General features: G+C 45.4%; 1 protein-coding gene across 1 annotated transcript in view; it reads left to right on the top strand.

Annotated features, from left to right (window-relative positions):
• DNAH10 (dynein, axonemal, heavy chain 10) overlaps positions 1-12,429 on the top strand; it is a 210,003-nt gene that overhangs the window by 122,063 nt on the left and 75,511 nt on the right. The window contains exons 29-35 of the mRNA XM_006865476.1: positions 3,481-3,750; positions 3,886-4,069; positions 4,991-5,125; positions 5,756-5,908; positions 8,217-8,405; positions 10,042-10,188; positions 10,669-10,860. Coding sequence (XP_006865538.1) covers positions 3,481-3,750; positions 3,886-4,069; positions 4,991-5,125; positions 5,756-5,908; positions 8,217-8,405; positions 10,042-10,188; positions 10,669-10,860 — 1,270 coding nt within the window. The remainder of the gene's footprint in view (positions 1-3,480; positions 3,751-3,885; positions 4,070-4,990; positions 5,126-5,755; positions 5,909-8,216; positions 8,406-10,041; positions 10,189-10,668; positions 10,861-12,429) is intronic.

Genomic DNA, 12,429 nt, shown 5'->3' with positions numbered 1-12,429 from the left:
GTTGGCTTTGGCAAAATCCCTTAGCTTCTATTTATCCTGGACTGTTTTGATTATACCATTGTATTTGATTGATAGCTTTGCTGGATAAAGGATTCTTGGTTGGCAGGTTTTTTTTTTTGTTTGTTTCAAGGTTTTATAGATGTCTCTCCATTGCCTTCTTGCTTGCATGGTTTCTGCTGAGAGATCCGAGCTTAATCTGACTTACTTGCCTTTGCATGTAACACTTCTATTTTCCCTAGCTGCTTTCAGGAGTGTCTCCTTATCTTTGAATTTGGAGAGCTTGATTATGATATGTCTCAGTGATGTTCTTTTGGGGTCTATCCTTGCTGGGGTTCGTATAGTTTCTTGAATGTTTATCTTTTCACTTTTCAGGATGTTAGAGAAATTTTCTTCCAGAAGTTCTTCAGTTACTTCCTCTGTGGACTTGTGTGATTCTTCTTGCTCTGGAATGCCAATAATTCTTAAGCTATTCCTTTTCATGTTGTCCAACATGAATCTTAGACCTTCTTCAGATATTTTTTTTATCATTTTTTCTGTTTGCTCTTCTATCTTAGTGTTATTGAGAGATTTGTCTTCCAGCTCACTGGTTTGCCTTTCATCTCTTCTCATCTACTTCTTTGCCCTTTCAGAGTGTTGTGTATATCTGATATTCTATTATTGATAGTTTGGACCTCTTTCTGTAGGTTTTGAGTTGTTTCCAATGCTATATCTATCTTATTTGATTGTTACTGTAGCGCTTTCCTGATTTCTTCCTATTTTTCTGAACTTCATTATCAAGTGTTTTGAAACATTTTATAATCATTTTTCTGAATTCCTTCTCAGGCATTTTCAAGGCCTGCCCTCCTTCCAGAATGGAGTCCAGGTCTACCTCTAGGTCATTTGTCTCAGACATTTTATCTTGTTTCTGGACATGTGCTGATATGGTCATCTGCTTTTGCTTCTTGGACATGCTTAGTGTTTATCTGTGGCCTCAGTACTTAATTTAGTATGTGTTTTGGTATTTTTTATGCTTTCTAATTACTTCCAGGAAGATGTGATCAGGATGTGAGCTTCCCTTTTCCGTCTTCTTATTGTTTAACTCAGAGTAACTTTCACAGGTGTTGTCTGCCTCCCTGGTATATAGCAGTTGGTATTTGTTCTTGACTGGGTTTTGGTGATTTATAGAGTGTGATTGTAGCTTGACTGTATGGCAGCAGTTGCTGTCTCTTCTTGGGTAATATAGGGAAAGAGTCCCCCAAAGGTAGAAGGGGGAACATAGAACAGCAAAAACAAACAAACAACAAAAAAAAAACCCAAGAAGAAGAAGTAAAAAAACAACCACCACCACCAACAAAAAACAAAACTAGACTGAATACTGTAGTCTATAATCACAGAAAAGGGAGAAGAGGGAGAGAAGGAAAAAGAAAAATTCTGTAGCCTAATACGAGTATGACTTTAATGTCCTCTCTTCAGCTTCTTGCCTTCAATGCTTCCTGAGAGATTTCAAGATGCCACTGTTGTTTGTTATGCTGTATCTCAGGATTTAATTTAATTTTCAGCCTGTTTTGTTTTTAAACTCTCTTTCCCTTTTTACACCTCTGTCCTGTCCTTTCCCGTATTTAAAAACAAACAAACAAACAATTCACGGCTGAGAGTATCTGTTTGCATGCATGGCAGAAGAACCCACCATTGGTGATGGTGGGAGGTGTCCACTTGCTCAAACACCCCCTCTAGTCACCAGAATGGAGGTGTGCAAACAGTGGGGGTCAGGGGGAAATGAACACATATCAAATAAAAAGAAAATCATAACAAAGTAAAACTGACAAAGTGCATTGTCCAGCTTTGCTCTGAGGTTCCCGCGGCATTTTTCCGTGGTGTGTTTGTTAGCTGGCTTGGTCGTGCCATTTAGTCTCACCCAAGTTGTCGGCTCCAGGCCACCGACCCTAGCCGATTCAAAAGTACTCGATTTCTTACTGCTGCTTCAAGTTCCACTAGCTATAAGCCTTTAAACTTTTAAAATATTCGTACCTATGTGGTTCTGAGTTTTGGAGCTCTGCCCTTGATCTGCTCTGCCTGGTATTCTGTGGTATGGCTGATGGCTAACTTCACTGCACCTCCATACTAGCCGCCATCAAGCCCCACCTTCTAAACAATGTCTTTTTAAAGTGTTAAAAAGCAAAGATGTTACTTGGAAGAATAGACCCAGTCACCATGGTATTTTCAATAACTTTATATGCACAACAAAGCTGGGAATTGAATAAGGAAGACTGAAGAAGAATTGGTGTGTTTATGGTTGAAGAATTGGCAGAAGAACAAACTCAATTTGGAGGAAGTACAGCTAGAATGCTGCTTGGAAGTGGGAGGATGGCGAGACTTTGTCTCGCTGACTTTGGACATGCCTTGAGGAGGAACTAATTCCTGGAGAAAGACATTATATTTAGTAAAGTAGAGGGTCAGCAAAAAAGAGGAAGACCCTTAAAGAGAAGGATCGACACAATAGCTGTAACCGTGCACTGAAACATACCAAAGGTTGTGAGGATGATGCAGGGGCAGGCACTGTTTCCTTGTTTTGTACTGAGGATCACTGAGTCAGAACTAACTTGACAGCACGTGACAACAGCAACAAGGTTTGTTGTATGCAAGACCCATCCTTGTTAGCCTTTTTAGCACCATCTTTTGGATCTTTGTCAGCTTTGTGTTAGCTCTCTGGCCGCACCATTTTATATTTATCCCAGCAATGAGTGAGGTTTCCACTGTCTTCATCCTCGACAACAAAGAGGGTGTTATTTTCTCTTTATCTGATTATAGCCATCCTAGTTGTTAAGAGAGTCCTGGTAAAAAAAAATATAAATAAAAAGAGAGAGAGTCCTGGTGTGGCACTGTGGGCTACTGTCAGACTGCAAAGTCGTTTGAACTGCAAGGCTGGTGGTTCATGTTCACCAGTTGCTCTTTGGAAACCTTATACTGGGTCACTCCAGGTTGGAATCGACTGGACAGCACTTAACAACAACAACAACAGCAGTTGTTAAGAAGTGGTATCTCATTGTAGTTTTCACTTGCGTTCCTCTAAGGACTAATGACACTGAGCATCTTTTCCTGTGCTAATTGGCCATTTTTGTAACTTCTTTGGAGAGATGTGTATTCAAGTCCCTTGCCCATTGTTAAATTGGAATGGTATCTTTTGGTCTATGAGTTACAGGAGTTCTATAAAGAATGTATTCTGGATATTATCAGATATATGGTTTCTAAATATTTTCTCCCAACCTATAAGTTGTCTCTTCAGTTTCCTGAGAGGTACATGGCTGCACAGAGTTTTTTATTCTAATGAAGAAGTCCAATTTGTCTGTTCTGTCTTTTATATGCTTGTGCGTTTGGTATCACAGCTAAGAATCCATTGTCAAAAACAAAGTCCTGTAATTTTATAGAGAAACAAATTCTTAATGGGACTATTTTTGCTTCCATTCCCTGGAAAGCGTTTCTTAAAAGTCTGCTTCTGTGCAGAGTCGACTGGATGCTCTTGTACCAAGGCATGGTGGTGCTGGCCGCAAGCCAGGTGTGGTGGACCTGGGAGGTGGAAGACGTCTTCCGCAAAGTGAAGGAAGGGGAAACGCAGGCCATGAAGAACTATGGCAAGAAAATGCACCACCAAATCGATGAGTTGGTAACTCGGATCACTATGCCCTTGAGCAAAAATGACAGGAAGAAATACAACACGGTTCTCATCATCGATGTGCACGCCAGAGATATAGTAGACTCTTTCATAAGAGGCAGGTGAGGACCTTCCTGAAATGTTCTTTGTTGTTCTTGGGCCTCTCTCCGCCATCCCCCACCCACCTTCACACCTGCTGTCTCTGTCATCACACTCCCTCCCTCTGCTCTCTTCCCCGGTTTCTCACCTTACTGTAGCATTCTCGAAGCCCGTGAGTTTGAATGGGAGAGCCAGCTCCGGTTTTACTGGGACCGAGAACCAGATGAACTGAACATCCGACAGTGCACAGGAACCTTCGGCTATGGTTACGAGTACATGGGCTTGAACGGGAGGCTGGTCATCACCCCCCTCACAGACCGGATTTACCTGACTCTCACTCAGGTGGTTATGATGTACCTTGGGGTCCACATTGTTCTATAAGCATGCCTACGGTAATTGTGGTAGCAATGGGTATCATTGCTTGGCTCCATAAAGGAGGCTCCATTTTCATCTCAGTTTGGGTTTGGGAAATGGCCGGGTTGGGAGGCTCCCAAGACCAGCTTCAGTAACTCACTAGAAGGAGCTACAGAACCCAGCAAAGCTGAAACGACTCACAATTAATCGTTTATTACAGTGAAAAGATGCAGATCAAAAGCAGCAGTGGGAAAAGGTGCACAGGATAGGGTTCCAAAGAGGCCAGGTGGGGAGTGTCCAGTTGTTCCCTTCCCTGTGGGGTTGTGCAGGTAGCACGTACTTCTTCCTGCAATGATGTGTGATGACAGGCATGGAGTATTGCCAATCACAGGAGCTCACTTGGGTGTCCAGGGTTTTTATTGGAGGTTTGGTCTTGTAGATATGGCTGAGGACCTTGTGACTGACTGTAGTTGCCATCACCAAGATGATACTGCATGGTCCAGGGTTCCTACTAGAAATCACATTTCTAGACTATCTGGCATATGGTCCAACTGACTAAGGGCCAAACCTTTCTCTGAGCAAGGCTAACCCTTGATTGCACAGAGGTATGTGTGCCCGTGGACATCCTCTCTGGTGCCACTGAAGCGTCGTCCTCACAACAGTCACTGAACCAGTGTCCAGTTTGTTGCCTAGTCCACTGGTCCCTGAATAATGGGGTTGGTAGGAGTCAGTGGAAAGTCACAGAAAAGGAATGTTTAAACTGGTGATGGCCAACCAGGGTGGGTGAACTTGGTACTCTCACATGTGTACGTGTGCTTCTTACCTGTTGTCAAAGTGCTAAACTTGGGAATGACACCTGTTTCCATACATGAATCAGAGAACATGTGTTTGGTACTTGTCACATAACAGGCGCTGTCTATGTATCTGGGTGGGGCTCCTGCTGGCCCTGCAGGTACTGGCAAAACAGAGACCACCAAGGACCTCGCCAAAGCCTTGGGCCTGCTCTGCGTTGTGACCAACTGTGGTGAAGGCATGGATTACAAAGTAAGGCTTTGTGTCACTTTGGGTCTGATCTCATTAGGCAGAGAGCTCAGAGTGTCCATGACAGGAGGACAGCTCAACTCACAATGGCCCGTGAAATGATGTGGTGTGGTTGGAAGAATGCAGTCGAAAACCTTCCATTTCCAGGGTCTTAGAACTCAAATAATGGTTTCACTAGTAAAGCAAGAACCCCAAGCTTAAATGCCTACAAGGGTCAGGTTGATAATGTCAATGGGACGCCATCAACATAAACAATAGAGAGGGGTAGGAACTTCGGCCAACTGGAGAACACCACTTCTCCACCTAAAGGGGATGCCACATTGAGCTCTGCCTGAAGAGGGCACCACATTTGGTTTTGGCCAGTTACTGCCAATGGAGAAGTGAGTCCAGTGTTGCTGATTTTCTAATATCTCAAGAGAAGCCAGAAATGACAAATTTCACATGAAGATCCTTGATTCTTAAAATCTTATTCATGATCTTGCCAGAAAGATCTTAGTTGGGTGGGTATCGGGCTGCTTTGCTGCCATTCTAAATGTCTTGTGATTTGCTTTGATTTATGCCGTTTGCTCACAAACGCATCCCTTGCAGCGTTAGTGACAACAGCGCTCTGCCTGGGCATCTCTTTCCCCCTAGGCGGTTGGGAAGATTTTCTCAGGCCTGGCCCAGTGTGGAGCGTGGGGCTGCTTTGATGAATTTAACCGCATTGATGCCTCTGTGCTCTCGGTGATTTCGTCTCAGATTCAGACAATCCGCAATGCTCTGATCCACCAGTTAACCACCTTCCAGGTAAGGCTCCTCAGGACATTCCCCAGGGACCTGTGAAATACCAGAGCCAGGTTTCTGTGATGATAGTTTGTCAGACTGGTTCTCAAACTGAGGTGGTCACATCTCCCTGAAAGACTATCCTCTTGGAGACATAGAGACTGGAGTAGTTCAAGGCCCTCACACTAGTTCGAGACACATGACTTGTCATTAAAAGCCAGGTGTGACCATGTTATCCATCCATGATATTCAGGACCTCCTTTTGAGGAAAAAGTATGCATGCTCCTGACTACTTCCCACATTTGAGGACAAACTCAGTTAAAAAAAGAATAATTTCACTCAATCAGAAATGTCTTTCAATTGCAGAGCACGCAGTGAACTACAATTGTTGTCTTATTTTTTAATGAGTGCGATGTTTCAGGTTATTATCAAAGTAGAAAAACAAAGCAAAGGTTAGCAGTTTTGGAGAATTCACCAAGTCCTGGTACGGTGCTTTGAGTTAATGCACCGGACTGCCAGATCTGTTTAAACCAGCCACTCCTCGTAAACCCTGTACAGGGCCACTATGAGTCTGAAGTGACTCAATGACATTTAACAACAACCTCTCCAAATCCCCCACTGAATATATTTGCACAGACTCAAGTGTGCGAAACGCACATTAAGTTACATCAGATGCAGCAGGAGCCAAATTTGGAGCAACACCACTGTGTGGCATGATTTTGGCAGCCCAGAAGTGTTTTTTTTTTTGGCGAGAAAGACGGGCACGGTTGGGCCATTTCCCTGCACTGGGGGCCCCTGCACCTCTTGTACTCGCGACATTCCACGTCACTCACTCTGCAGACACCTGTGATGCCATAGGTCTTCCTGCAATTGTCCATTCTTCCCCTTCACCCAAAAACTCGAATTCATCCTTCAAAACCCTACCTCTTAAGGCTCAGGGCCAAAATTCAGTTTTGGGTCAGCGATGGTGTCCTGCCTTCTTTCTCCCCAGATTCATTGGAACCATTTGTCAGGGGATTGTGTACACTGGACATTGTTAAAAATGCTTCTTTTGAATTAGACCTAATTGTAGGGCTAAACTGCAGCTCCCATGGGTGAGACATTTAACCTGTAAACACGTTCGTTTTCTAGAAGCTGTGTTTTTGAGAGTAGGCTTATAGGGCTCCTGGGGAGTGTTGTGGATTCTCTTGAGTGTAGACTCTTTGTTAGGCTACCCTCTGGTCACTGGGGCAAGCGGTGCCCCTTCAATATAAAATCATCCTTCATCTAGTCGCTGGGCAACTGAAAGGAAGGAGCAGAGTCGTACTAGAGAGCAAGGTCCTGAAAGTACAATTGAGGCTCAGTTGTTGTAGTTAGCTGCCATGGAGTCAGGTCGGACTCCTGGTGACCCCACGTCCAACAGAATGAGAATCCTGCCCGGTCCTGTATGAGCCTGACAGTCGTTGAATCCATGCTTGAGACCACTGTGTACTTTGAGGAACTTCCACCTTGGGGGGGCTCATTCTCCAGCACTATACTGGAGATTAATGTTCATCCATGTCCTGAGTCTTCATTGGTAACTCTAGAAAGTACATTGCCAAGCCTTTCTTCCTAGTCTGTCTTATTCTGGAAGCTCCACTGAAACCTATCCACTATGGGTGACCCTGCTAGTATCTGAAATACTAGAAGTGTAGCGTCCAATATCACTGTAACCTACAAGCCACCACAGGGGTAAGTTTCAGGCTAAAGAGGCTACACATGTATAGAGATGCCTGAGTTTGTTGGCACCTAGAACAGCTGGAAGCAAGAAGACCGGTTTCTTGAAAGGTGCTGAGGTGCAGTTTTTTTAGGACAGGGAACCCCAATAGGTCCAGGCACCCAGGCCAAGGAAGGGGATGATGATGGTGGGAGTTATGTTTGTATTAACTGACTAACATAAAGGAAACAAACGCTAGTGAAGATGTGCTTTGTGCAAAGTGTTGGGCTGGGTGGTCTGTGTATATTGTCTCATGTAATTTGTGACAGCCATGCTACCGGGTAGATTTTTCAGGAAAGAAAACCAAGGCTCAGAGAGGTTAGGTAAGCTGTTGTGGGTCACACAGCAGATACGTGGCAGGACTTGAACTCATTCCAGTCTGAATATCTTCCCTGATGTTAGCTTTTACCCAGTGGAGAGACTTTGGCTTAGATGAGAGTTTGGGGCCACCTAAGACTTGTCCACTCTTGAGTCCCTCAGACCTGGCCCTTAACAAAAGGACTCTGCCTTTGATACTTGGAGAGGGAAGGGAGACCAAGGTGCCATCTTCCTGAGTCTGCAGCTAGCCCACAGCCTCCCTGTCTTCCTGTTGTCCAGTTTGAAGGTCAGGAGATCTCCTTGGACTCACGGATGGGCATCTTCATCACCATGAACCCCGGCTATGCGGGCCGCACCGAGCTGCCTGAGTCGGTGAAGGCCCTCTTTCGGCCTGTGGTCGTGATCGTGCCTGATCTGCAGCAAATCTGTGAGATCATGCTTTTCTCGGAGGGTTTCCTGTGGGCCAAGGTGAGTGTGGAGCATGTGCGTGGCTGCCATGCCACCCCTCCACCCCCCCCAAAGGTGAATGTGGAGCATGCGTGTGGCTGCCAGGCCACCCCTCTCCACCCCCCCAAAGGTTAAGGTGAAGCATGCATGTGGCTGCCAGGCCCCCACCCGCCCTAAAGGTGAATGTGGAGCATGCGTGTGGCTGCCAGGCCCCCACCTGCCCTAAAGGTCAGCCTCTAGCACTGTCTCTCTTACAACAATTTATGACTCACAAGAAGATGCATAAATAGAATAAAGAGTTCCAGAGTCCCTTTCCTCCAGTTCCCCCCAACAAGACAGAATACCTCACACAACCATAATAATATGAGGAGGCTTCAAAAAGTTCATGGAAAAATACTATTATCTTGTCACCTAATTTTTCCATGCCCTTTTGAAGTCACTTTATACATTGTCAAAGCCAGGAAGTCAGTGTTGGTACACTGCCAGTACCTGAGGTACAGATTTCATCAGTTTCTGTGTCCTCACTCTTATGGTTTCTAGTTCTCCCTTACATCCTCTCTTTCTCTTAAGGAGCCCTGGTGGCACAGTGGGTTAAGTGGAACTACTAACCTCAGGGTTGGAGGTTCTAACCCACCTTGGGAACCCCAAGGAGCAATTCCACTCTAGGGTTCTTAGGAGTTAGAATCAGCAGCAGTGGCTGGCTTTTGTGTGTGTTTAATATAAAAGTATGCACATGCATTTTTCAGAAGTTTCTGTTAAAAGAAAAGGTACCAAATTGGCAATACGTTGATCTTAAAGGGTAGTTAGCTTGCTTTTCGGGAACATTAAAAAGCACACACAAAGGCTCCTTCTGTCTGGCATGTCAGGATTTGGAGTTTGGGTGGGTGGCTCTTCTTACTGACAGCTTTCATTTCCAAAGTGTCCGCTCCACCTCTTGAGCAAGTAAGCTCTGAGTTCTTGACGGGTCCTCGGAATGGTTTCAGAAGGAACTTTAATACTGACGTACCTGGGAGATCCCGTTGGCTCAGTCCCAACAAAAGTAGCAGTAAAGCAAGTCACGTGGATGATTTGGTTTCCCAGTGCGTGTGAAAGCAGTACTGACTCTTGACTGTTGGTTGTTAGTGTGTAAATAGCGTGATGAAAACACGTATTGTGAGAATGGCCAAGATGGGATGCAGAACGCACACACTGTTTGAAAATATGGTGCCAGCAGACTTGCTGAATGCACGGTTGCCACAGCCCTTCAGTTCGTACACAATGCACTGTCTGCACCACGCACCATGAAGGGGGGAGGCATGCCTGTGGTTTGCTTCAGCAGAAATGAGAAGCATGTTTTCAAAGTGTGATCCCTGTGATTTCAAAGTGGGTTGTGTCCTGATGCTTCATTTCCGGTGCTTCCAATCTCCTATAGCTTTTTAGGCATGGGCTCACATTTTGGCCAGGCAGGCACTCCTTTAAATGGGTTCCCAGTTTTTCATCATTAATAACCCTCCCACCCCCACTCTGCTGTTTCTGACCTTCATAGAGAGGATGTGCTCATTTACTGTGGCTGCATTTCAGCACCTTGCTGTTTGCTCACTTGCATCCTCTCCTAGGATAGTATGCTGTGGCTTCCATGTTATTTAACACCCCATACCATATTGTCTTTTGTCAAAAGACTCTGGCCAAAAAGATGACAGTCTTGTACAAGCTGGCCCGGGAACAACTCTCCAAGCAACATCATTACGATTTTGGGCTCCGCGCCCTGAAGTCGGTGCTGGTTATGGCTGGTGAGCTGAAAAGGGGCTCCTCTGAACTTCAGGAGGTAGGTCCGTTCACTGATGTCCGCAGGCTGGTCATTGGGTGCTTGTGTCTTTAATACATATTGGGATGGACGTACCAAACAGTCCCCAATGCAAGTATTAAGTCTTGCCTGCCACTTCATTGAGTTGTTCAGACTTAATTTATTCTCTTACTCATGATGATTGCTATCCTCGAGTTGGACTTCATTACTTCAAGGTCAGGCAGGTTCAGTCTCCTCAGTCCAGTAACATGGTCAGTGCTGGCTGCTGTCTCCTCTCACTAGAGCATGACCATGAGGTTTTGTTTTTTCCCTCTTTGCAAGAAGAAGAGAATGTTTTTTCCCAGTGCAGCTCAGTGAATGCTGCTCCACGGCTGGCAGATGCATGCTCTTCTTTGGAGACTGCCATGCTTCCCATCCTTCTCACAGGATGGTTTCCCGACTTGCCTCTGGTAGAGCCCGGTGGGAACGTCTGTGAGAACAAGCGTGTCCCATCTCTCCTAGGATGTGGTGCTGATGAGGGCTCTGCGAGACATGAACTTGCCCAAGTTTGTGTTTGAAGACGTCCCTCTCTTCCTTGGCTTGATTTCTGATTTATTTCCTGGACTGGACTGCCCACGTGTTCGTTACCCCGATTTCAATGATGCCGTGGAACAGGTGCTGGAGGACAATGGCTACATCATCCTACCTGTGCAGGTGAGCCAGGGTGCCGGGAGGGGTCTCAGGGACATCTTAGGGCATGATGCCATTGGATGACTCAGGTCTCTTCTTTTGAAGCCCAACCAGGTGATTGTTCTCTATGCCCCCCTTTTCCCCCAGAGTCACAATTGCTAATAAAATTTAATCAGATATTGTTGGAGTAGGATTTAAAACAAATTATTGTGGTTAAAAAAATATTCATACGTGCAAACTGGTGGTAAGTGCTGTCGAGTTGGTTCCAACTCATAGCTACACTGTATAAGGTTTCTGAGGCATAGTTGGTGGATTTTAACCACTAACCTTGTGGTTAATGGACCTGCACTTACACTACAATGCCACACCAGGACTCCACATACATGTATATAGCTGTTTACATATGTGCTGTGTGTATATGTCCAAAAGAAGAACACTGGTGTCACAGAGAGCTAAGTGCTTGGCTGTTAACCACAAAGTCAGCAGTTTAAACCCACCAGTTGCTCCTCAGGGGTGAGATGAGATTGTGTGCTCTTGTAAAGATTGACAGCCTTGGAAACTCTACAGGGCGGTTCTCCTCAGTCCTGTTGGGTCTCTGAGTTGGACTAGTCCACACTAGCAGATTTAGTGGGGAATAACAAAAATATTGCCATTTTTACTAGTTTTGAGTGTACAATTTAGTGACATAAATGACATTCACCACACTGTGCCACTATCACCATGATTCATTTCTAACACTTTTTCATCCCCCACAGACAGAAGCTCAGTGTCTCTCAAGTAATGGTTCTCCATTTCCACCCCCCACCTTGCCGCTGGTAACCACTGATAAACTTGTGTCTAATTTTGCAACCACTGTGGAAACAGTCAGAAGGGTCCTCAGTTACCACCTGACCCAGCCATTCCACTCTAGTGGACACGTGAAAATATGTCCACTCCAAAACTAGCTCACTAGTGTTCATGGCGGCCCTCTTAGCAGTTGCTCATATGTGGAAACAACCCAAGTGTCCATCAGCAGATGAAAGGAGAAAGGGAGGTGGATAAAGTCACTCAACGAAATAGTGTTGTCATTACTGGTGTGTGCCCTCAGATTGCTTCTGATTCATGGTGGCCCTGTTGACAGAATAGAACTGCCCCATAGGGTTTCCAAGACTATAATCTTAATGGGAGCTGACTGATAAATCATTCTCTAATGGAATGGATGGGGACTTCAAACCACCAGCCTTACAGAGAGCAGCAAGAGCTTAATACCTGACTCCTTAGTGGGCTAATACTCAGCCATGAAAAGGAACAGAGCTCTGATTCTTGCTGCAACATGTACCGACCTAGAAGACATGATTCTGAGTGACCAAAGCTGGTCACAGGAGATGGTGTGCTGTACGATTCCATGTCCGTGTAATGTCCAGGACAGGCAAATCCAAGGAGGCAGAAAGTAGACGAGGGTAGAGGGCGATCGGAAGTGTGCTGAGCGTTGTGGCGGGGGTCGTTAAGCGCTACAGGGCCCAGGAGTGACTCAAACACAAGCATGGCCTGGTGACGGTTACTCATGCTATGAACATTCTGAAAACCATGGAATTTTCCACTGAGTGGATGAGC

The sequence above is a fragment of the Chrysochloris asiatica genome, unplaced genomic scaffold (genome assembly GCF_000296735.1).
Source record: "Chrysochloris asiatica unplaced genomic scaffold, ChrAsi1.0 scaffold00078, whole genome shotgun sequence".
Taxonomy (NCBI): Eukaryota; Metazoa; Chordata; class Mammalia; order Afrosoricida; family Chrysochloridae; genus Chrysochloris; species Chrysochloris asiatica.
Note: the sequence above shows the minus strand (reverse complement) of the source record. Positions and strands in the feature narration are given on the sequence as shown.